Genomic DNA, 25,556 nt, shown 5'->3' with positions numbered 1-25,556 from the left:
GGGGACGGGGACATCTGCCCCAGCCGCCCCACTTCGGAAAGCTGTTCCGAAGCGGGGAGGGGGGGCGGGGACATCTGCCCCAGCCGCCCCACTTCGGAAAGCTGTTCCGAAGCGGGGAGGGGGGGCGGGGACATCTGCCCCAGCCGCCCCACTTCGGAAAGCTGTTCCGAAGCGGGGAGGGGGGGCGGGGACATCTGCCCCAGCCGCCCCACTTCGGAAAGCTGTTCCGAAGCGGGGAGGGGGGGCGGGGACATCTGCCCCAGCCGCCCCACTTTGGAAAGCTGTTCCGAAGTGGGGAGGGGGGGCGGGGACACCTGCCCCAGCCGCCCCACTTCGGAAAGCTGTTCCGAAGCGGGGCGGGGGCGGGAACACCTTCTGAAGGCGGGCGGGGGGCGAAAGTCTTTGTCCCCCCTGCCTGCCTTCCCAGGGGCTTTTAAATCGCCTCGGAGAGCGGAGAAGTCCTCCGCTGTCCCGGGGTTTTTTAAAATGCTGGGGGTGGGAAGAAAAGCCCTTGTTCCCCCCCCCCCCCAGCCTTCAGAAGAGGTCCGGGGACAGACTGTCCCCGGACCTGGTCTGAAGGCGGTTTCCCTAGGAACGCATTAATTGATTTTCAATGCATTCCTATGGGAAACCGTGCATCGCAAGACGAAAAAACCGCAAGACGAAGAGACTTGCGGAACGAATTAATTTCGTCTTGCGAGGCACCACTGTATATACCTATTTTAATTGAAATGCTTACATCTGTTTCAAAAGGCCTAATGGCTAGACTTGAGACTGAGCTCAAAACCCAAAGGGGAGTTCCTAGGCAGTCTCCCATTCGGCCACTGGTCTGATCAAATCGGCTTAGCGTCAATAAAATAAATTCATCATATGCCTTTGGACCATTCTATAAGACTGATATCCCAATGGGAATAATGCAGTTTCTTTTACACTGGTATTTCAGCCAATTTACTTTGTGTATTTCTACTGCTGCACCATTGCATTTTAATCTGATGTAGTGGTTTTATGGCTGTTGCTTATTTTAGTTTTATTCTATGAAGCTGTTCTTCTAGGTATAAAATATCTAAATATTTAAAGATAAATTATGTTGATGATAACAGCTGAGAAATGAGAAGAGAATAAATTCTGCTTTGTTTAGATTTAGGCATAGAGAGACAAAGTCCCTAACTGCTTATGTGTTTCATCATCTTTCCCTTTTTTTAAAAGTTAACAACTAATAAAGATGCCTTCAGAAATTAAATGCACTGTGACAAATCCACTACTAAAATGTTTATAAAATTGAAATGCTAACTTATTAACAAATCATGAAAACCTGAATCTAGGGTGCCCCTGCCAAGTCCAAAGAACACCCTTTTATATTACACAGTCTTGGGTTTCAAGGCAGACAGCATTAGCAAAGCAGTCTAATGATGACATTCTTCTCCCCTTTTGGTCACTGGCTCTGCCCCACCAGTGAAGAGCTACAGAACGAGAATCTTTTGGCTCTTGCCTTTAGGCAAAGCTCTAAGCTTTTATTACCTAGGAAGACAAGAAATACGCAACCAATAAGTTCAATTCAGCCAATTTGGAGAAACCACTTGAAGCATCCACTGTGTTGAGCTATTTCTTTAGATAGATAGATAGATAGATAGATAGATAGATAGATAGATAGATAGATTTTAACATATAAATTATAAAATGTACCACAAAACGTATCACTTATACAATCTTTTTAGACTTCCATCAGCACCTCTAATTATCCATCGTTTTAACCACTTCTTATGCATTTCTTAACTTTATATTGCCTTTACATCTCTTAACAAATCATCCTCCCCCTTGTCCATTTTTGCAATACTTCCAATAATACTCCTCACAAAACTTCTTGCAAACCTTCAAACGTTGTCTGATCTTCACAAATACTTTTAAAGTAGTCTGTAAATTTACTCCAGTCTTCCGTGAATTTCTGGTCCCACCGGTTTCGAATCCTTCCTGTTAGTTTATCTAGTTCTGCATAGTCCATTAACTTCCTGTGTTGAGCTATTGCTTTTGTTTGATTTGATCATTGCAAGCAGCCGAAAGTCTGTAAATTTTGATAATAAACCTGATTTGCAATGGGGTTTCGATTGAAGCTGTAATTTGGGTAAAGAAATGATGCCATAAATATTCATGCTTGTTTTCTGTGGGCTAGGTTTATCTCATGTTCTCTCTCTGGTCCTGCATGAACTGAGTCTGTTCTATAAGAGAGATGTCAACGGTGTTGGTGTCTTGTATGACCTGCTGAGATCTCCGTGGCTGCAGGCTCTCTTGAAGGTAAGATCTCTTCCAGTGCAAGCAAAGTCATTTGGCAGCTGTTAGTATATAGAAATTGACTATATCTTCAGAGCTACTCATTTCTTGCCAATGTGGGGGCTGGGGTGATTACCGTACTTTTCGCTCTATAAGACGCACCAGAACACAAGACGCACCTAGTTTTTGCAGGAGGAAAACCAGAAAAAAAATATTCTGAATCTCAGAAGCCAGAACACCAAGAGGGATCGCTACGCAGTGAAAGCAGCAATCCCTCTTGCTGTTCTGGCTTCTGGGATAGCTGCGCAGCCTGCATTCGCTCCATAAGACGCACACACATTTCCCCTTACTTTTTAGGAGAGAAAAAGTGAGTCTTATAGAGCAAAAAATATGGTAAATCAATGGATAGAGAGATAATGCAGCCCCCCCGCCAATGATCAATAATCATTGCAGATCCATTCTGTAGATGCAAGTATAAATTACCGTACTTTTCTGTGTATAAGAGTAGGGTTTTTTACTTAAAAATTACAGTGGTACCTCGGGTTAAGTACTTAATTTGTTCTGGAGGTCCGTACTTAACCTGAAACTGTTCTTAACCTGAAGCACCACTTTCGCTAATGGGGTCTCCTGCTGCTGCCGCGCCGCCAGAGCACGATTTCTGTTCTCATCCTGAAGCAAAGTTCTTAACCTGAGGTAATATTTCTGAGTTAGCGGAGTCTGTAACCTGAAGCATATGTAACCTGAAGCGTATGTAACTCAAGGTACCACTGTATGTGAAAAACTGTGAGTCGCCTTATACACGGGGCACTCTCCCCCCTATTTTATTAAATTGGAGTCCCTAAAAATACATGGAGGCGTCCTATACACGGAAAAATATGGCAATTTTTTCCTGATATAAAATACAGAAGGATCCTTAAGCCTTATCAAAACGATCGAACCAGTTCAGGCAATCAACCTTCCAGCTTCCTGTCTGCAAACATTTCCCAAACTCAGATGTTTCCCATTTAAACATGAGAGTATTAAGATATAATTATAATTATAATTAAATAAATAAAGAAAGAAAGAATTAATTTATTACTTATACCCCACCCACCTGGATGGGTTTACCCAGCCACTCTAACCCACATCCTATTTGATAGTTTCAGGAAATTTCATAATAATATTGGGACTGTAAGCAGTATATGAGTATACAGGTAAGTGTTGAAGACAGAGTTCTAAAAGAGGACACAAGCCTCTGGAAAAATCTATGGACAATTTGGCTACAACCCAGACCTAACCAAGATGCACCCTTTGGTGACAGAGGAAAATCAGGGGCATGTGAGCAATGTTAGGAGATGTGTTTCATATTACTATGTTGTGGCAATGGTATCTTTCACCTTGAGCACTTCTACTCCTAGGTTTATGAATGTCTTCATCTGTATATCAAGAGAAGACCAGTTCCACTCACACCACAGGCACGACCGCTGACCCACGAGGTGAGATTGCGAGATCAGATGCAGACTCAATGTTATGTACTGAAGTTCTCACCCTGGGCCAGCAGGGGGGTACTGTAGAAAGTTTTCACTCAGGTCTACATATGCAAATAAGGGATTGAAAGTGACGTTCAGTGATTGGATAGTTACAGAAAGTGTTACAGTTGCGTTGTAGTGGAGCTCTATATAAGCAGGCTGGCTGAAACCTTCAGTTCAGTTCTGTTCTGGCCTGTGAATAAACAAGAGCTGTTTGAAGAATTGATGTGTCGTCTGATATGTTCACCCACAACTTAACACTCAAGTCACTGGAACAGAAAATAACCCAACAGCTTGATGGGCCTGGGCTTTCCGTTCAAAGTTAATGATCTCCAGAGGAGTAGCATGTTATTTGGTTTTTCTCCATATCAGTGATCAAATATGTGCCTCATCATTCAGCTGCTAACAAAAAGATGGTGCTCTATAGATTTCCAAGATGAAATTAGTCTTCTTTGTGTCACCTTGAGGTGGTGGAGCTGTTGCGGGGAGTCCAACAGTCTCCGGAGGTTAAAGAGCTACGGCGACTTCTCCGAGGACCACACTTCAAGGCGAGTACCAGCCATGAAATTACTCAGCATTAAAGGAGAAAGTTTAGGAGTAGAGGGATGTGGGTGGCACTGTGGGTTAAACCACAAAGCCTATGGCTTGCCGATCAGAAGGTTGGTGGTTCGAATCCCCGCAATGGGGTGAGCTCTCGTTGCTCGGTCCCTTCTCCTGCCAACCTAGCAGTTCGAAAGCACGTCAAGTGCAAGTAGATAAATAGGTACCCCTCCAGCGGGAAGATAAACGGCATTTCTGTGTGCTGCCCTGGTTTGCCAGAAGCGGCTTAGTCATGGTGGCCACATGACCCAGAAGCTCCCTCGGCCAATAAAGCGAGATGAGCACCGCAACCCCAAAGTCGGCCACGACTGGACCTAACGGTCAGGGGTCCCTCTACCTTTAGGAGTAGAACGTGGTTGGGTTGTTAATGTGCAGCATACTCAGTGAATATGGAAACTCCATCACCCTTCTCCAACAACCCAAAAAAGACCATATCTGATATTTGGCAAGCAGATAGCATGCTAAAACTGGGAGGCCTCATTTCAGATCCCTGCACAAATAGTCCATTGATTCATTATGTGTTAGTTCTCCTTTTGTAAAATAATGACAGCTGGGAGGAATGTTGTATGTAGACAAGATTCATATACAGTGGTACCTCGGGTTAAGTACTTAATTCGTTCCGGAGGTCCGTTCTTAACCTGAAACTGTTCTTAACCTGAAGCACCACTTTAGCTAATGGGGCCTCCTGCTGCCACCGCGCCGCCGGAGCACGATTTCTGTTCTCATCCTGAAGCAAAGTTCTTAACCCGAGGTACTATTTCTGGGTGAGCAGAGTCTGTAACCTGAAGCGTATGTAACCTGAGGTACCACAGTACCAGGTGAGGATCACCTCTTGCTCATCAGATTTTGGGCAGAATGGAAAGAAACAAATGACAGTATCTGGATGCAAAGATGATGCTAAACATTGCTTGCCCCTTTCTTCTTCTTTTTCTTCTTCTCCTCCTCCTCCTCCTCCTCACAGGCCTTTCTGTCTGCTCATGATACGGTGGCCCAGAAGGACTATGAACCAATCCTCCCACCTCTGCCAGATAACATCCCTGAAAATGAGGAGGCGATGAGAATAGTCTGCCTGGTGAAAAACAAGCAGCCCCTTGTAAGATGGACATTTGATTCTAAACTTGTGCCATCAGCTTAAGCAGCTTATTTTTTCATATTAAAAGGACGGCTTCACAAATGAAGAGTTTTAACATGAGCTTTAAAAATATGAGAAAGGAGTAGGATATGCCCATGAGGTGGTTTTCATGAAGAACAGATTTCACCGTGTAAGAGTCTTCCTTCCCCAACGTAGCGCTTGAGAGAGCATAGGCAGCGATCAGAGTAATGTGAATTATTTGCTTTGCTTTCAGATACAGAGAGGTGCGTATTTCCCCCTATTGCATGTCAAGACCTCGCAGCCACCCCCTCGTTGCAAATAACTCACACAAGGACACGGATATTAGGATTATGTTATTGGGCAAAATTTTGGCCACAACTTTATTGAAATTACAGAATGCGAGAGGTATTGGCTTAGGCATTGATTGGACCTGACTATATCTGACTCCTTCCCATTGTGCAGGAAGTCCCCAGTAAGGGTAAGCCACCGGTAGGGGGAGCCCTGTTGATGCGAACCAACTCAAGCTCCCCCTGGTGTTCCCGTCGGGGTCGTGTCAAGGCCTTAGCCCGCCAGCCGGGCTTCAGACTAGAACAACACCCCCGGATTCCTTTAACGGAATACCCTTAAGCATGGAGGGGCAGGTGATGGCCCCACCTCACCTCCCCCACACAAGGTCAAACAATGCCTAACCTCAACCCTAACAAAGTTGTGACGATTGCTACGAGGTAGGCAAAAACCAAGTGGCCAGTGCCAATTTGCCAAGTGGAAAAAAATCCTACCAGGCCCCTCAGACAACCAAGGTGACCAACCAAAGTCCATAGCAAGGTCATTGCCTAACCTGTAAGAAAGGGAGGGAGGGCGGGTGATTGAGGAAGCGAGCCAAAGAGGAAGTCCTCTGGTTCGCTCCTCCGTTTAAACGGCCCCTGCCACGCCCCCCCCCCGGCCAGCGGGTTGGCTGGCCAGGCTCTGACGTGGCCGGGATCCCCCAGGCAACAGGGGACAAAGTCCGTCGTCCCCAGTGGGGAGTGGGTGGCCACGTGGTCCACCGCAACTCCTCCCCACTGGGAAGTGGAGCGGATCTGTTAGGAAGTTGTTACATCTGCTGAGCTTTGAGGGCGGCCTTGTCGTGAAGCACTAGCCTGGTAGTCATAGGTGGGCAAGGAATTCCACGTGGAAGTCAAACAGGATACCTGAGGAGAGAATCCTTCTGCTCCTCACCCAGCTTAGAAATTTAATGGGCTGCTGCAGGAGAGACAGAGCCCCAGTAGGGGCTAGCAACCTGTGTAGGCTTATTAAAAGGCTGTTTCAGGGGTAAAGTAAGCTAGAGAAGAAAAGTGATATAGTTAGAAATGTTACAGAAGGTTATATGTAAGAGGTGGAGACATTGAGGAAATCCAACTGTGACTATTGCATGTTTTTCCCTTACAAAAAACCCTCTAGTGCAAATAAGCGTATTATTTTGCTTCTGTAATGTAAGGTAATTAAAATTGTTTCATGATATATAGGTAAAAAGAATGCCAGCCGTTAGCAACATCTGATATTTATAGAAGGAGTGTGTGTGCATGGAATGAGGGCTCCAGCCTTAATGTTTTTAACAATCTCTCACCATTTGCAATGATATTTAAATACTTGCTGAATTCTTTGTTTCTGTTTCATTCACTTGCTCAGTGATATTCTCTCTCTCTCTCTCTCTCTCTCTCTCTCTCTCTCTCTCTCTCTCTTTCTCTTTCTCTTTCTCTTTCTCTCTCTTCCACCCTAGGGTGCTACTATTAAACGCCATGAGCTAACAGGAGATATTACTGTAGCGAGAGTAATCCATGGTGGATTGGCAGACAGAAGTGGTAAGATGAATTCTAAAATACACAGCAAACAAGGAATGGTAGTTTGTGGGTGATTTTTTGTGAACATGTGTTAGGTTCTGTAGATTGACTTCTCTGCCAATATTGCCTCGCATATGATCATTGATTCCCCTTGTCTAGAATTCTGGCAAAGGATACAGGCATCCCTCAGAAGGGCAGAATATTTTTGTCCCTCCTATTTTCTGGCAGAACTCTCAATGCCCTCTTTTCTGTCATAGGGCTGTTATACGCTGGAGACAAACTGGTCGAGGTGAATGGAGTTCCGGTGGAAGGCTTGGAGCCAGAGCAAGTAATTCACATTCTGGTATGATATTTACATTTTTAATACCTCCCAATGAGAACATCAAAAGGTCTTAAGTTGGTCCATCCATCCCTGCATCTTTGGCACTCACCTGTAGACCCATCCTTCCCTCCTTTTCTTTTTTTAACTTTGCAAAAAGGGAGCATAGAAGATTTGCAGGGAAACGGTTTGCAATTTTTATACCATCTTCCCATAAAAACATGCAAATTTCATTGACATTTTCTCTAAAATATGCATTTGAGTGCATTTCTTTAAACATAACATACTTTTGCTGTTAATATTTTGGGGGATGGAACTGCATCAAAAAATCTAGAAAGGTACATCATCCGGCCAATACTTTCATTCTGATCTGCAAGCAGGTCCGGGAACATCAAATCAGACCAGTCCACAGGGAAAAGCAAACACCAGGTGTCTTGTGACACCTTAAAGGTTCATGCAAGTTATGCTGAATTTCAGGACATACTGTATTATATACACACGAACACACACACATGATGCGGGGGTGGGGATTGTCAGCAGGAAGACATAAGGGAAAGGAAATGCAGAAAAGTCCAGTCAATGATTGCGGTATTAGCAGTGGTCATTCACAAAAAAAATCCAGCTGTGTTGATACCACATAAATGCTGGCATTGGTAAGCCAATCAGCACATGCAGTGTGATTAAAAATCCACTGACACAATCCAGACACAACTGATTTTCACTCTGCTATGTGTGTTAAATTGGATTTCCGGTGCCAGGGTGTCGTTATCAACACAGTTGTTGTCAAGGACAGCACTTAACCTGAATACCTGGACATCTGGTTGAATTGCAATGGTGCTATTGCATTAAATTGTAATAATTAAAATGTAATAATTAAACCGAACACCCAAAAACCACAAGGACAGCTTTCTATGCAAACAAAATGTTTATTGGTCCCCATTGGCAAGCCCACACAAGTTAATTCAGGTGAACCTATTAAAAACTGAACTGTTCTCCACCACCAACATGCATAATGAATAGCATTCTTCCTGGGTTCTTTGGTGACGTGTTAATAAAATCTCCAGAAATGTCACCTAGCAAACAAATTGCATAAATGTCAGAGGCCTTGGGGATACTTTAAACATTTTATTTGGATCCTGCCTATCTGCTCAATATGGTTTGCAGTTTATAATACTGGCTTGCAATTCAATGGACATGCTACAAAACAGAAAGCTGGCCAGCATAAGCAAATTCAGGTATCGTCTTCCTCTTTCTTCTTCTTTCTTCTCTTCTTCTTTGGCGATCACTCATAGCCGAGTAAGATTGCCTTCCATAAACACGGTTTTAACAATGATTCTTTAAGTGACTGTGGAGGCCAATTCTGGATCCACACGTCTTTACTCTGTGGGAACACTGGTTTCCAGGCAGGAGTTGATCACGGTGAGGGTTTGCCAAGCGTGCCTTCCTCTTAGCCCGTTTCTCCCTTGCGTTCTGAGTTTGAGTGTCTTCAAAGCCCATGACACCTTTGGTAAAAGCTGTTCTCCAATTGGAGCACTCACAGGCCAGTGTTTCCCAGTTGTCAGTGTTTATACTACATGTTTTTAGATTTGCCTTGAGACAGTATTTAAACCTCTTTTGTTGACCACCAGCATTATGCTTTCCATTTTTAAGTTCGGAATAGAGTAGTTGCTTTGGAAGACGATCATCAGGAGTCAGGTGGCAGCTGCCTCAGTTCTCCTTTGTGTTATGTACTGAAGTTCTCACCCTGGGCCAGCAGGGGGATACTGTAGATAGTTATGCAAATGAAGGATCGAAAGTGACGTTCAGTGATTGGATAGTTTTAGAAAGTTGCAACAGTTACGCTGTTCTGGAGCTCTATATAAGCAGGCTGATTGAGCTCTTCAGTTCAGTTCTGTTCTGGCCTCGGAATAAACAAGAGCTTTTTGAAGAATCGCTGTGTTGTCTGATATGTTCGCCCACAACTTAACACTTTGCATGCACCCAGGGGGAATCTCTGCTGATCAAAGCCTTATTAGCCCCGATAACCAACAATTACACACTTAAAATGGTGTCGCTGTGAACTTTATTAATCCTGCCTTCACAGGAGTGTTTTTTTAAAAATCTAGAACTGCTAATCTGTTGGTTCGGGTGCTGAAATACTATGCATTTGGCGTTCTTGCAGGCACTGTCACAGGGAACTATTATGTTCAAGCTGATTCCAGTTTCTGATCGGCCAGTCAGCAATCAAACGACGGTAAGATGTGTTTATTTCTTCAGGTCTCTGTGGCTGCAGAGAGTTAATCAAAGTAAGTGTGGCTAATCCAGTTAATCCCAAAAGGAGAATTGGTACTGTCAATTCAACTCCCGTTCCTGAAAAGCCCACAAACAAGACCTGTGGGCAACCATGTTATCCTGTTCCCAGCAGCTAGTATTCAAAAGGATGATGTCATAATTTACTCCATCTAAACCAGGGGTCAGCAAACTTTTTCAGCAGGGGGCTGATCCACTGTCCCTCAGACTTTGTGGGGGCATGAACTATAGTTCATGAGGGGGGGATGAATGAATTCCTATGCCCCACAAATAACCCAGGGATGCATTTTAAAGAAAAGCACACATTCTACTCATGTAAAAACACCAGGCAGGCCCCACAAATAACCCAGAGATGCATTTTAAATAAAAGGAAACATTCTACTCATGTAAAAAGACTCTAACTCCCAGACTGTCCGTGGGCCGGATTTAGAAGGCGATTGGGCCGGATCCAGCCCCCGGGCCTTAGTTTGCCTACCCATTATCTAAGGGCTGTCAAATCTGTGCTGTTTATAGAGACATGTTACAGTGCATCCAGAAGTATATACAGTGGCACCTCAGGTTAAGTACTTAATTCGTTCCGGAGGTCCGTTCTTAACCTGAAACTGTTCTTAACCTGAAGCACCACTTTAGCTAATGGGGCCTCCTGCTGCTGCTGCGCCGCCAGCACCCGATTTCTGTTCTTATCCTGAAGCAAAGTTCTTAACCTGAAGCACTATTTCTGGGTTAGCGGAGTGTGTAACCTGAAGCATATGTAACCCGAGGTACCACTGTAAAATCTTGAAGGCCCACTGGCTTCTATATGAACCTGACAGTGTATGATATTCAGGAGCAAAGCTCTGGTGTGTCCTGCCAGTTTCTGAGTTACATTTGGTAGGCATGAGGGGGAAAAGGCCTTTTCTGTGGCTGTCGCATACTGCAGAATTCTGCCCCTGGAGAGGCTTGTCCATTGCCGATTTTCAGGTCTTCCTTTCATACAGGTCTTTGACCTGCAAGATTATTTATTTCATGCTCTCCCTACTGTCAAAGGTGGATTTAGGGCAGCATAGCCGGTTCTGCCGCACTGGGTACTGAATTTTGACCTCGCACAGGGCACTGCTGAAATTTGAAAGACCAGATTCCACCCTGATCCTGTTTACATTGTTAATGTTTTATCATATCATGTTTTAGCCATGCCTGTTGGCTTCTTCCCTTACACACAGCAGCCTTAAACCTAGCTCACAGACAGATGGGATGTAAATATTTACAATAAGCCTTCTCTTTATTGTATCAGCTCTATGTGCGAGCGATGGCAGATTACTGGCCCCTTCAGGACCCTGCCATTCCGTGTGCTGACGCAGGACTGCCCTTTAAAAAGGGAGACATTCTTCAGATTGTGGACCAGAACGATGCCCTGTGGTGGCAGGCGAGGAAAGTCTCTGACCTCAGTGCCTGTGCTGGACTCATCCCCTCGAACCACCTTCTGAAGAGGTAGGAGAAACCAATGGCAGCTGAAAAGAAGGTGGCTTTGTGGCTGAGTGGGGATTTGAACCAGAGTCTACCTAGCCCTAGGTAAAGGTAAAGGGACCCCTGACCATTAGGTCCAGTTGTGACCGACTCTGGGGTTGTGGCACTCATCTCGCTTTATTGGCCGAGGGAGCCGGCGTACAGCTTCCGGGTCATGTGGCTAGCATGACTAAGCCGCTTCTAGCGAACCAGAGCAGCACACTGAAACGCCGTTTCCCTTCCCGCCAGAGTGGTACCTATTTATCTACTTGCACTTTGACGTGCTTTCGAACTGCTAGGTTGGCAGGAGCAGGGACCGAGCAACGGGAGCTCACTCCATCACAGGGATTCGAACCGCCGACCTTTTGATCAGCAAGCCCTAGGCTCTGTGGTTTAATCCACAGCGCCACCTGCGTCCCTTTCTTTGCTATTTAGTGTTGGATCCTAGCATTCAGAACAGTATAAACAAGAAATGCGGTTGTATTCCAGCATATGAGGATGTGTAGGCAAAAAGCGTGTAGGTTCTTCATTTGGTTTCCTTTCCTGTTGCTTTGGGCTTCTTTGAAACATAGGGTGGAAGAGGCTAGTTTTCCATCTTATTATCATTCGGGAGCACAGGGAATAAAAATGCCCCGTCTGATCGGATCCATGGAAACGGCATTTATTCTCTTTTTAAGGAAGCAGCGAGAGTTCTGGTGGTCTCAGCCCTTGCAACCCCACACCTGCCTCAAATCAACCATACGTGAGTAGAAAGACCCTTGGTTGTGAATAGCGGGTGGGGAAGCTTCTCTAATACTTATTTCATTTGCTGTATGGCCTCCTACCATTGTTGTTGTTGTTTAGTCATTTAGTCATGTCCGACTCTTCTTGACCCCCTGGACCAGAGCACGCCAGGCACTTCTGTCTTCCACTGCCTCCCGCAGTTTGGTCAGAAGTGGATGTCTTTCTGGAACTCTCTAGCCTTCTCCATAATCCAGCGCATGTTTGCAATTTGGTCTCTGGTTCCTCTGCCCCTTCGAAATCCAGCTTGCACTTCTGGGAGTTCTCGGTCCACATACTGCTTGAGCCTTCCTTGTAGAATTTTAAGCATAACCTTGCTAGCGTGTGAAATGAGTGGAATTGAGCGGTAGTTGGAGCATTCTTTGGCACTGCCCTTCTTTGGGATTGGGATGTAGACTGATCTTCTCCAGTCCTCTGGCCACTGCTGAGTTTTCTCCCACCATTGACTAGAGCACAAATCAGACCCCACCATACACTGAGGGGCGGTGGCAAAACCCATAGGGTACATCTAGCTCAGTACAGTCGTACCTTGGTTGATGAATGCCTTGCGACTTGAACAGTTTGGCTCCCGAGCGCCGCAAACCCAGAAGTGACCATTCCAGTTTGCGAATGGAACCCAAACGTCTGACGGGGCTTCTGATAGGCTGCAGGAAACTCCAATCGGAAGCCGCACCTTGGTTTCCGAACATTTTGGAAGTCGAACTGGGTGCAGCTTTCTGGAGTTTCAGACAGGGAAATCCTAGCTGTGGAGGACTGAACCAGCGAACTTCTGCTTGCACAGCAGTTGCTGAGTTACGGTTCTTCCTGGTATATTTTCATCTGTTGGAAGCCATGTGTGTGTTTGTGTGTGTGTGTGTGTGTTTGTGTGTGTGTGTTTTTGTGTGTGTGTGTGTGTGTGTGTGTGTGTCTGTGTGTGTGTGTGTGTGTGTGTGTGTGTGTGGAGCAAAAGTTCTGGCAGTCTCCTTAACTCTACTGTTTACTTTCTTTTTAATTTCCTCCATGGATTTTCTGTGAGTAGTAAGTACTGTGGAAGAAGGTAAGCACAGGCGTCTGAATTTCATATATTTCCTTTTAGATATGCCAGGCAGTGGAGCAGTTAGGTAATTTTCATCTCTAGACCGAATGGTCTCACGGAGGAGAGATCGTTTAGATGGTAATGTACACAGACCCTCCAAGTGTCCCTATTTTCCAGGGACAGCCCCGGATTTACAGAAGCCGTCCCGGTTTCTGATTTGATCCCAGAAGGTCCCACTTTTCCTTAGGACGTCCCTATTTTCATCAGAGAAATGTTGAGTTATGCGACCCTGGAGCCAAGGAAATGTAACTATACAACCTTTAGAAGACATCTGAAGACAGCCCTGTTTTTAAATGTTTAATGTTTGATTATTTATATGTGTGTGTGTGTTGGAAGCTGCCCAGAGTGGCTGGGGCAACCCAGTCAGATGGGCGGGGTACAAATAATAAAATTATTATTATGGAATTGGATGTCCCTATTTTCACCGGAGAAAGGTTGGAGGGTATGGTACACATTTAATTTGAAATGTGTCAAGCCAGCCTTGTTTTATTTTGTGGCCCTCCTTCTCCTCCTCCTCACATTTAAAGCCAGATTAAATCTGCACTTTTGGAAGCAACCTGAGAACTGAATCACAGCCACCCTTCAGTATTTGCGCTTATCTGAATTTTGCAGAGTAGTTGTCCAACCAAACAATGCTTACAAAGCTTCATACATTAGGGGAACGTGTGCATAAAAAATGAATATATTAGTGAAAAATGACACACTAAAATGCATTCTGTTAGGAGAAATTGCTTGCAAAAATGAGCACATTTAGTAAAAGCGGCATACAAAAACGTGTTTGCTCGGAGAAATTTGCAGTGAAATGCTGGAAGGTTTTCATGCGGATTTTAAAAAAGGGCAAACTTCTGCAGAAAAACAGGGAACTGAATTTAAGATTCAGTTTAAATTACAATTTAAGGGGGAGCAACTGAGAAAACTGAAATGGACTGGTTTTTCCATCCCTAGTGAAATGTAGCCTCAGTCTAAAAGAAAATTAGACATACCTAGTATCTGAAGAAGTGTGCATGCACATGAAAGCTTATATCCAAAACAAACTTAGTTGGTCTCTAAGGTGCTACTGGACAATTTTTTAATTTATTTTGACTGCATCAGACCAACATGGCTACCTACCTGAATTTAGACATACCTGTTAATGTTCCCCACTCCTGCACTGCCCCATGGTACAATACTGAAACACCAGAGAAAATCGATAGAAATTGGATCCCTGGTTGGATTAGTGATTGTTTCTGTCATTGTGTGAGGTTAAAAGCAAACAAACTCATGGCCTGTTTTTGTTTCCGTTTGCCATTTTTTTCATACAACAAACAGAAGAAGACATGCAGATTGATGAGAAGTGTGTAGAAACAGGTAATTGACTTTGGGTTTGGGTGGGTGGTTGTTGTTGTTGTGCAAAAGGGACCACAAACCTGGGTATAAGTGACATGCTCTGTTAAATTATCTCTGATGGAACATGCAAAACAAAGTGTGTGTTTTAATGTTTTTTAACGTGTTATCATTCTGGTTTTATCAACGGATGCTCATAATAAAGATAACCAGCAGGAGAAGTATGAGTTTTGTAAGGAACACTTGATTACGCAGTTTAAGCCTCTCTTGTGACTGTTTCACAAGTTACCGTATTTTTCGCTCTATAATAATAATAATAATAATAATAATAATAATAATAATAATAATATCTTTATTGTCATTGCAGTGAAAGCAGCGATCCCTCTTGCTGTTCTGGCTTCTGGGATAGCTAATAATAATAATAATAATAATTTATTATTTATACCCCGCCCATCTGGCTGAGTTTCCCCAGCCACTCTGGGCGGCTCCCAATCAGTGTTAAAAACAGTACAGCATTCGCCCCATAAGACGCACACACATTTCCCCTTACTTTTTAGGAGCGGGAAAAGTGAGTCTTATAGAGCAAAAAATACAGTAAGTCTCACAAGCTAAAAAGCTTTCCTCCCTACCAAGCTGTTTTTTGAGCTTATGGATATTATTTGTACAGCAAGGAATTCAAATGGGCTGAAGGATTAGCGTTTCCCTGTTCCTCTGCAGATCTAAGGAGGCACAAGAGTAGTCATAGCTTCCATTTTTGTTATATAGGAGGCACATACCTTGCAGAAGCTCCAGCTAAAGGATGCCTTCTCCTGCCGTGCCTAAAACGTATAGAGGGTGGCAATTCTAAGAGTACAGTACCTGGATAAGCAGAATGTGGGTTTGTGTGACTTACATTACTGAATATGGAAAAATGCAGAAACGAAATAATAATAATAATAATAATAATAATAATAATAATAATAATAGTAATAATAATAATAATAATAATAATAATAATAATAATAATAATAATTTTTATTTATACCCCGCCCTCCCCAGCCAAGGCCAGGCTCAGGGCGGTTAACAAGCAATAATAAAAACAAGTTGAATGAATACAACTTAAAAACAAGATTAAAATACAACATTAAAACATTGAAACATTAAAATGCAGCCTCATCACATGAGGAGAAAGGAAAAAGGAAAAAGAAAGAGGGGGAGGGAATCAAATTGACTCCAAGCCAAAGGCCAGGCGGAACAACTCTGTCTTACAGGCCCTGTGGAATGAAATCAGATCCTGCAGGGCCCTGGTCTCATGAGGCAGAGCGTTCCACCAGGCTGGAGCCAGTGTTGAGAAGGCCCTCGCTCTGGTTGAAGCTAATCTAACTTCCTTAGGGCCCGGGACCACTAGGGTGTTGCTATTTATGGACCTTGAGGCTCTCCGTGGGGCATACCAGGAGAGGTGGTCCCGTAGCTACAAGGGTCCTAGGCCGTGAAGGGCTTTAAAGGTCAAAAGCAGCACCTTAAATCTGACCCTGTACTCCACCGGGAGCCAGTGCAGCTGGAAAAGCACTGGGTGAATATGATCCCATGGCAGAGACCCCGTGAGGAGCTTCGCTGCTGCATTCTGCACCCACTGGAGTTTCTGGGACAGCTTCAAGGGCAGCCCCGCATAGAGCGAATTACAGTAGTCCAGCCTGGAGGTGACCGTCGCATGGATCACTGTGGCCAGGTCGGGGCGGGAAAGGTAAGGGACCATAGTCTTTTGAGCGGGGGGACCTCATGCTAAATTGCATCTTCTGACCTGCTTGCTCATAAATGGAGAAGGGATAATATGGGCTGGATGCAGAGTTTCAGCAAGAGGAGTTCTGCTCCTGAGATGCTCTCTCTAGAAGAAAATTTCATCCGATTCCTCGTGCACCTTGAAAAGCTTCTCTACAGGGTTGGAAGATAAGGGAGACAGCATGAATGACTGCAGTGGAAAGGAGGATTTGATGAAAGTCACCTGCCTTTCTCATGAACTCCTGTCCCTTCTGTTTGTGAAAGGAACTCTGGGAACAATCCTTTGAGCTAAGGATGAGTTCAGGCAGACTCTCTGAAATTGGCCAAACTTGCATGAGCATGGACAGTGGGGACTGTACCTCTGATCCAATATGCTGAGTCTGTTATTCCTAATTCAGTGGGAAATGCTTCTAGTTCAGATTGTTGAATGAGTGTGAAATCAGAGCATTCCTTGTTAAGTTGTGGGTGAACATATCAGACGACACAGCGATTCTTCAAACAGCTCTTGCTTATTCATAGGCCAGGACAGAACTGAACTGAAGGGTTCAGTCAGCCTGCTTATATAGAGCTCCAGTACAACGTAACTGTAACAACTTTCTAAAACTATCCAATCACTGAACGTCACTTTCGATCCCTTATTTGCATAACTATCTACAGTATCCCCCTGCTGGCCCAGGGTGAGAACTTCAGTACATAACATTCCTCTTAATATCAAAGCCACCACCAATTTTACAAAGCCATTTCATATTCATTGTCTCTCTAGATATAAAACCTTGGAGGGCTTTGTATATTGCGATGAATGACGTTACCCAACGCTGAATCAAAATATTCTGGAACTCTTCTTTTCCCCCTCCTTTACTCGGGCTGTAACAGTTGCGTTGGGGATGCAGTTTGGATTGAAATAAGTGTGGGGCAAAAGGTTTAAGTGCCCTGTCTCCTCGGTCCCGCTGTTGCAATCCAATTTGGCGCCCATCCCCACAGCACAGTTGCTTTTAACTAAAAATAAGATCCAATTATGGCTCTGTCCTGTAATGTGCACTTTGGCCCCTAAGCACGGATCAGAGGAGGAAATGAGAAACTAAATGTGTCTTGTTGCTGTGGGGTTGGGAAGACCTTTCTGATGGGGTGAGTTTTAATTATCTTAGATGAGGATAATACTGAAATGTATTTGCTATTTTTGCTCCCTGGGTGACTTAAAAGACGAGGAGACTTTTGAGTCTGGTGAGTATACTTCTTTTGGCAATTTTGTGTTGCTGACTATACTTTCCCTAATGATAATAAGCATGTGGTGGAGGTGATCAGTTTCATTTTAAAAGTGTACTGTGGGATCCACGTGTGCGTTTGGAAAGCCGTTTGCCGTCTCAGGGTTTTCTGAGCCAGATCTGGAGATATTAATCACCAAAATGAAAACACATTTGAGATCAGCTGGGTTATCCTCGCCGTGTTCGTTCAGTTTTGAATGACTCCCATACATACAGTGAAAACTGCCAAACCACGAACGTGTTACGAGAGGACAGCTGGAAGATAATGAGATTACATTATATAAGTGTGATTGAAGAGCTAATCTACTTCATGGCCTCCTTATTACTCCTGATCATGGAGGAGGATCCCTTTTGACACTTGGATGCTAGGATGAATTTGCACATTATATACAAAAGTAGGGCAGGTTTATGTGAAGCTTATCTGTCTGTAAACTGAGCAGATCGGGCTTAAAGCAACGGAGAACACCCAGCAGTGAGATCATGCTTCCTTAACAAGCAAATCTTGAGCGGTGGTCCTGTTTTGTTTTTTTACATGGTTCAGATTGTTAGAAGAAATCAGAAGGTATGCTTGTAGTTTTCCAGCGCATCTGCAGTGACTTCAATACACTGCAATCCACAAAGCTGTGTGGAGACCATAACTGATAACGCTGGGAGACAGATTTTCATAAGTTTTAAGGGAACTTGCGGAAAGAACTCTGCACAGACAATACCTTTAAAGCACATTCTTTCCCTCAATTCTGGGCACTGTAGTTTGTTAAGGCTTACTGGAAATTGCAATTTTGTGAGGGGTAAACTACAGTACGGGACGCGGCTGGAGCTGTGGGTTAAACCACAGAGCCTAGGACTTGCCGATCAGAAGGTCGGAGGTTTGAATCCCCGCCACGGTGTGAGCTCCCGTTGTTCGGTCCCTGCTCCTGCCAACCTAGCAGTTCGAAAGCACGTCAAAGTGCAAGTAGATAAATAGGTACCGCTCCAGTGGGAAGGTAAACGGCGTTTCCATGCGCTGCTCTGATTCGCCAGAAGCGGCTTAGTCATGCTGGCCACATGACCCGGAAGCTGTACGCCGGCTCCCTCGGCCAATAAAGCGAGATGAGCACTGCAACCCCAGAGTCGGTCACGACTGGACCTAATGGTCAGGGGTCCCTTTACCCTTTACCTTTAAACTACATTACCCAGAATTCTTTGAGGGGGGAATCATGTTTCAAATATGTTTTAAAGCTTTGGCATGTCCATAGCCTAAGAGGTGAAGGACGCTTCCAGACAAACCTGTTCACTGAGCATTCATCCTGATTTATTTGTGGGGAGGTTAGATGATGTTACATCAAGCTTCTTTCTCACCATTCTCCATCACTTTCCTTACTGCAAAAAGTAAGGAAGTGAGTTTATTGTGCAAGACCTCTCGGCCAACTGCAATTGCACAACCTGAACTAGTATGGCATGGAATCCCACCTCAAAATAGCACCCAAATTTTAGAAGTCATAGGGATTTTTCAAAATGGTGAGATGTGATTTGAGACAGAGGACATCTGTTAAGAAGCATTGATAAGTGGCATATGAAGAGCTGGGGTGTGAAGTGTTCACACTGAGGGGGATCTGAAGCAGCTTGCAAAGTCTGCAGTCCCTGGAGAAAGATGGTGGATGTGTACGGTTGCTAGATATTTTGAATGTACAGTGGTACCTCGGGTTACATACGCTTCAGGTTACAGACTCCGTTAACTCAGAAATAGTGCTTCAGGTTAAGAACTTTGCTTCAGGATGAGAACATAAATCATGCTCCGGCGGCGCAGCAGCAGCAGGAGGCCCCATTAGCTAAAGTGGTGCTTCAGATTAAGAACAGTTTCAGGTTAGGAACGGACCTCCGGAACGAATTAAGTACTTAACCTGAGGTACCACTGTGCTAGTAAGAAATGCTTGCTTTCGTACAAAGTAGCTCTAGTCATACTTGAATTATCTATATGTTCCGCTATACTGCTTTGGATGTGAATTTCACAGACCTAATTTTTAATATGCCCTCCTGTTTTTATTTTTTTAATGCAACAATGGCAGAGGAGCTTAAGGAAGGTAACTTTGAATCCCCCCCCCCCTTTCCCTCCAGATCCCCCAAAGTAGGTTGTTGGTCATTTCTTTATGGCTTAGAGATGTCAGAGACTTATATATTGAATTGCCTCCTTCTAGTCATGTCAGGTATATATGCAGAGAAATTATGGGATGGACCCGAGCAGGGACATAGATGCACACTTAGCAAATGTATGTTTACCAAATGATAACACATTTGTATGAACTAAGCACTAACCAACCCTTATGTAAGTTAAGGTTCTACAGAACCTCTTTGGAAATATGAGGAAAGGTTTTGTGGTGTGTGTTTGTGTGTGTGTGTGTGTGTGTGTGTGTGTGCGCGCGCGCGCGTGCTTTGACTATTTGGTTAGCATGTTAGGATGGTGGACAAATATATTGGCTGCTTACTTTTGCACCTGAGTGCTTCCATGGCATATTTCATGTGTGGTCAGAAAATAAATACAGTGTTCAGCCAGTTTTTAACACGTAAAAAATGGTTCCATATTTCTTTCTTTCTTACTTACTTACTTGGAAGGATATTTCAGGGCAACTTACGCAGCCTGAGTCCTTAGAAAGAGAAGATGTCATTATTAATAGATAGTTTTATTATTGCTCAGCAGGGCAATATTCGCTGGCAGGTCCCAGGGCACTGACAACCATTTACAATATTAAATAGTAGTTTTAATTAACCGCTTTTACTAATAATTTTATTGCTTTGTTCTTTTTAAAAACTGCTTTGAGGGGTTTTGATTTTATGCAATAAAATATATAATTAAAGTTCAGAATGAAAAACAGCACAAACTGCGGTCAGGGGAATAGGGTGGGTATTGAAAACACACGCATCTCAGGTGTCATATTGAAGATGACTGATGCCTTCTGTTAAAAGAAAGAAAGAGGTTTGTTTAAAAATATATTTATTTTAGCTAGTTAGATATTGCTTTGGTATTGTGATTTCTAAGCAGTGAGCAAACAAAACAAAACAATAAAAATTGATCATAAAACTGAGCAATATCGATCAAGAGTAGGCAGTCTCAAAACAGAATCAGAAGCCACATGGCTTCTGTAGCCACATTCAGCTGCCATTATTTGGCCACTGGGCCCACACCTAGGCTGGGCAAGCCAATTTCATAACAATTCTCCACCCTTGTGTGCTTTCTTTTACTTAGGCCAACCTAACTGACAATTTGGAAAGCACTTTTTAAAATTTACCATCAACTAGCAAGCGAAGCGGGACGCGGGTGGCGCTGTGGGTTAAACCACGGAGCCTAGGACTTGCCGATCAGAAGGTCAGCGGTTCGAATCCCCGCGACGGGGTGAGCTCCCGTTGCTCGGTCCCTGCTCCTGCCAACCCAGCAGTTCGAAAGCACAAAGTGCAAGTAGATAAATAGGTACCGCTCCGGCGGGAAGGTGAACGGTGTTTCCGTGCGCTACTCTGGTTTGCCAGAAGCGGCTTAGTCATGCTGGCCACATGACCCGGAAGCTGTACGCCGGCTCCCTCAGCCAATAAAGCGAGATGAGCGCCGCAACCCCAGAGTCGGCCACGACTGGACCTAATGGTCAGGGGCCCCTTTACCTAGCAAGCGAAGCGGGACGCAGGTGGCACTGTGGGTTAAACCACAGAGCCTAGGACTTGCCGATCAGAAGATTGGTGGTTCGAATCCCCGCGACAGGGTGAGTTCCCGTTGCTTGGTCCCTGCTCCTGCCAACCTAGCAGTTCGAAAGCACGTCAAAGTGCAAGTAGATAAATAGGTACCACTCCGGCGGGAAGGTAAATGGCATTTCCGTGCGCTGCTCTGGTTTGCTAGAAGTGGCTTAGTCATGCTAGCCACATGACCCGGAAGCTGTAAAGTGAGATGAGCGCCGCAACCCCAGAGTCGGTCACGACTGGACCTAATGGTCAGGGGTCCCTTTACCTTTTACTAGCAAGCGAAGCACAAATTGAGAGAGGGCTATTTATTAAAACTGACGCGAGAGAGCAACTTAGGCATATAAGAAACAAGAGCTTAAAATGTGCTGTTGTGAAGGGCTGCCGCCGTTGCGTTGTCATTGTTTTTTAAGTATAGCTTTGTTGACGGTGTTTTCGGTTAGTAAATCTGGTCTCTTACATCTTTTTGGTGGCACCCCTAGGCATTAAAACGATACTAGCTGCATCTTTTGTATGAAAAAACAGGTAAAATTCTGCAGTTTGAGAATCAGTCTGGCTTTTCATTATTTGTCTGACTTTTTAAAAAATGTTGCTTTTTTCACATTGCAGAAGAGGAAGAATTCAGTGGATCTGGCAAGCGGGTCTTCATTAGTACGTAGTTGTATTGAGAGACTGGAGAATTGCTGTTTGCTGTTTCTGCCTGTGAAAGTAGTTCCTTGTCGTTGTGTTTGAGGTGCATTCGCCTTGTGCATTCTTCCTGAATGTTCCTTTACTTGGATTTGGATTTGATATCCCGCTTTATCACTACCCTAAGGAGTCTCAAAGCGGCTAACATTCTCCTTTCCCTTCCTCCCCCACAACAAACACTCTGTGAGGTGAGTGAGGCTGAGAGACTTCAGAGAAGTGTGACTAGCCCAAGGTCACCCAGCAGCTGCATGTGGAGGAGCGGAGACGCGAACCCGGTTCTCCAGATTACGAGTCTATCACTCTTAACCACTACACCACACTGGTTCCCTCTTTGCTGCGAGGGAGATGATCGTTTCAATTTTAGTGAAATCCCTAATATTATCCTGACCATTAAGCTTGAAGTAAGATCTGAAGTCAGTTAATCCAAGTCCACTGCTTCATTTTAAGCCTCTAACCAGCCACTCTTCTGTACAGTTCTGTTTTGTAGTTCTAGTAGTAGTCGTAGTTGTAATAATAATAATAATAATTTTATTATTTCTACCCCATCCATCTGGCTGGGCTTCCCCAGCCACTCTGGGCAGCTTCCAACAAAAGATTAAAAATACATTAAAACATCAGTCATTAAAAACTTCCCTAAACAGGGCTGCCTTCAGATGTCTTCTAAATGTCAGATAGTTGTTTATTTCCTTCACATCTGAAGGGAGGGCGTTCCACGGGGTGGGTGCCACTACCGAGAAGGCCCTCTGCCTGTTTCCCTGTAACCTCACTTCTCGCAGCGAGGGAACCGCCAGAAGGCCCTTGGCACTGGACCTCAGTGTCCGGGCAGAACAATGGAGGTGGAGACGCTCCTTCAGGTATACTGAAGGTATTCTTCCCTGCTAAGCCACCTCTCCAATAAGTTTGTAGTTCTCGTGGTTCCCTCTGCCTGATAAAAACAGACAAATTTCCACCAACTTCAGAGGCTTTTGACTCCAAATTGCTTAGCTTTTATTATGGGCTAATCAGAAAGACCCACTAATTACTGTGAATTCATTCTAATGTAAACCATCCTGAGAATTGCATTAAATGTTGACACAGCTGCAGTTCGAAGTGGTGCACAAGTTTTACAACCTCAGTGAGAACTAGACCCACGGATATTGGCCATCAGATCTAAGAAGAACCCGTGCCTTCTGTTAGAGGGGGATTTTCACTGGTGGCAGATGACAGAGACTGTGACACCATGAGACCGGTGTAAAACCAAATCACCGTATTTTTCGCTCTATAAGACGCACCAGACCACAAGACACACCTAGTTTTTGGAAGAGGAAAACAAGAAAAAAAATATTCTGAATCTCAGAAGCCAGAACAGCAAGAGGGATCGCTGTGCAGTGAAAGCAGGAATCCATCTTGCTGTTCTGGCTTCTGGGATAGCTGCGCAGCCTGCATTCGCTCCATAAGACGCACACACATTTGCCCTTACTTTTTAGGAGGGGAAAAGTGAGTCTTATAGAGCAAAAAATACGGTAAATAAGGACTTTATTACAAAACAACAAACAGCAAAGCTTCTGGGTGTTTTTCTCTACAGGCAGAGTTCAAACTGCAGCTTTTCTCCTTTTGTAGTCATGGCCAGCTGCACCCAATCAGCCCAGAGCTTACAGAAACTGTTCTTAAAGGTACAAACATGTTTCTGTGCAGAATGATTCTTTCCCAACACCTTCAGGGAGAGCATAGCTCTGAATATCAGATGTTGCAGGTCAGAGATGAAAAATTTGTAGCCCTCCCGATGTGGTTGGGGCTCCTGCTCTTCCCCACCCCAGCCAGCATGGCCAAATGGTCAGGAATGATGAGAGCCCAACAACATCTCCTCACCCCTTCTGTAGACAAAATAGGGACTAAACATCACTTCTATGGCCAGCTCGACAACTGTTCAGAGGCCTTTGGCTAGCTGCTGTTGGGATCGAGTAGCCATTGAGATGGACCACAGTCTATTCCAGCAAATGTTATTTTCACAGAAAATGCCATCAGCTTCCAAGGCTCGCCAAATGGCATGCAGGGAATTTAAATTCAAATATTTAAATTTTAAAGTATTTCTATACAGTGGTATCTCTAGTTACGGACTCGATCTGTTCCGGGGTGCCGTTCACACCCTGGAAAGTCCGTAACTAGAGCGCCGCTTCTGCGCACGGCATGATAGAGCACTTCTGCACATGTGCGAAGCGCGCAGAACGCTTCTGCGCATGCGCACTCGGTGAAACCTGGAAGTGTACACTTCCAGGTTTGCCGCGTTCGCAAGCCGAAAAGACGCAAGATGAACCTCATGCAACAAAAGGTATGACTGTATTTAAGTACAGTCACACCTCAGGTTGAAGTAGCTTCAGGATGAGTATTTTTGGGTTGCGCTCCGCGGCGACCCGGAAGTAACGGAGCGTGTTACTTCCGGGTTTCGCCGCTCACGCATGTGCAGACTGTCAAAATGACGTCACGCGCATGTGCGGCAGCGGCGAATCGCGACCCCCGCATGTGGGTTGCGTTCGCTTCAGGATGTGAACAGGGCTCTGAAACGGATCCCGTTCGCATCTAGAGGTACCACTGTATTTAAATAGGGAGCTTGTCACAAGCGATCTTCAAATATCTAAACATTGAAGATGGAGCAAGCTAGCTTTCTTCTGCTCTGGAGGATAGGACTCGAACCAGTGGATGCTTTAGCCAAGATCCCCGCATTGCAGGGGGAGGGACGAGATTACTCTTGCGGGGGGGGGGGTCTCTTCCGACTTTACAATTCTATGAGTTGTAGAAATGTAGGGGGAGAACAGCTCTGTCTTGGACTTGAGAGGCCAAACACAATAATGGTCTATCAGTCTGCTAGGAAGGGGAGTTTCAGGTTATGATGTGATGGGGTGGGGGGCCATCTGAGGCGCCAAAAATATTGCAGGCTGGCGCTGCCAACCGATCAACTGTGCCCATCACATTCCTTCCGTGACCAGTGCTCCATTCTCCATTCTCAGCCGGTTTCCGGAGAAGTATGCGCCTGTGCCGCAGGAAATGCCGTAACAGCCACCTGCCATGCTACACCCGGTGCCCGAGCGGCTGTTACAGTGCTGCAGCAGCACCTTATGAAGAAGTGGTGAGGTACCAGAGGCACCCTGGCGACCGAAACAGATTAATTGTGCTAGTAGGTGAGTTGCAACAAGTTGCCTACAACTTATCTAGTTACTGTTAGCATCGTCCTACTCTCGTGTAGGACCCTGGTAGAGACACATGCCCGACTGGCATGTTCTCTCCCACCTGGTCGGTCGTTTGGGAGCTTCAAAATCTTTCTTCTGCCCGAACATCACAGCGACTGGTACCAAAAGGCATTAGCATGCTTAGGGATCCACAGAGTATTCACGGTTTGCATAACAGAACTCAGTAGCACAGCATTTTGGCTAATCGACGTTTATTTACATATAATACGCTCGGAGCATTCTGACTTGGCTCCTTTCTCTTTCTCATCAGACAGCAAAGACAGAAAGAAACAAAGAACAATAGTCCCACTTCATGGAACACAGTAATACCAAACATCCTGTCTCCGTCACTTCCCACACTGTGGAATGAAAACATACACCGTCATGTGATAG

General features: G+C 44.8%; 1 protein-coding gene across 6 annotated transcripts in view; it reads left to right on the top strand.

Annotated features, from left to right (window-relative positions):
- MPP4 (MAGUK p55 scaffold protein 4) overlaps nucleotides 1-25,556 on the top strand; it is a 37,913-nt gene that overhangs the window by 4,972 nt on the left and 7,385 nt on the right. Inside the window, exons 3-17 of one of the 6 annotated variants that reach the window (XM_028752008.2) lie at nucleotides 2,168-2,289; nucleotides 3,663-3,740; nucleotides 4,241-4,321; nucleotides 5,335-5,466; nucleotides 7,226-7,307; nucleotides 7,544-7,629; nucleotides 9,767-9,838; nucleotides 11,165-11,361; nucleotides 12,054-12,118; nucleotides 13,175-13,192; nucleotides 14,540-14,578; nucleotides 17,513-17,533; nucleotides 19,620-19,634; nucleotides 21,883-21,924; nucleotides 24,945-25,115. In XM_028752008.2, coding sequence (XP_028607841.2) covers nucleotides 2,168-2,289; nucleotides 3,663-3,740; nucleotides 4,241-4,321; nucleotides 5,335-5,466; nucleotides 7,226-7,307; nucleotides 7,544-7,629; nucleotides 9,767-9,838; nucleotides 11,165-11,361; nucleotides 12,054-12,118; nucleotides 13,175-13,192; nucleotides 14,540-14,578; nucleotides 17,513-17,533; nucleotides 19,620-19,634; nucleotides 21,883-21,924; nucleotides 24,945-25,115 — 1,221 coding nt within the window. The remainder of the gene's footprint in view (nucleotides 1-2,167; nucleotides 2,290-3,662; nucleotides 3,741-4,240; nucleotides 4,322-5,334; nucleotides 5,467-7,225; nucleotides 7,308-7,543; nucleotides 7,630-9,766; nucleotides 9,839-11,164; nucleotides 11,362-12,053; nucleotides 12,119-13,174; nucleotides 13,193-14,539; nucleotides 14,579-17,512; nucleotides 17,534-19,619; nucleotides 19,635-21,882; nucleotides 21,925-24,944; nucleotides 25,116-25,556) is intronic. The other 5 variants (XM_028752024.2, XM_028752015.2, XM_028752033.2 and 2 more) reach the window with 5 other exon arrangements.

Source organism: Podarcis muralis, chromosome 1 (assembly GCF_964188315.1).
Source record: "Podarcis muralis chromosome 1, rPodMur119.hap1.1, whole genome shotgun sequence".
NCBI lineage: Eukaryota > Metazoa > Chordata > Lepidosauria > Squamata > Lacertidae > Podarcis > Podarcis muralis.
The sequence above is the reverse complement of the archived record's forward strand: the minus strand, read 5'-3'. Positions and strand labels throughout refer to the sequence as shown.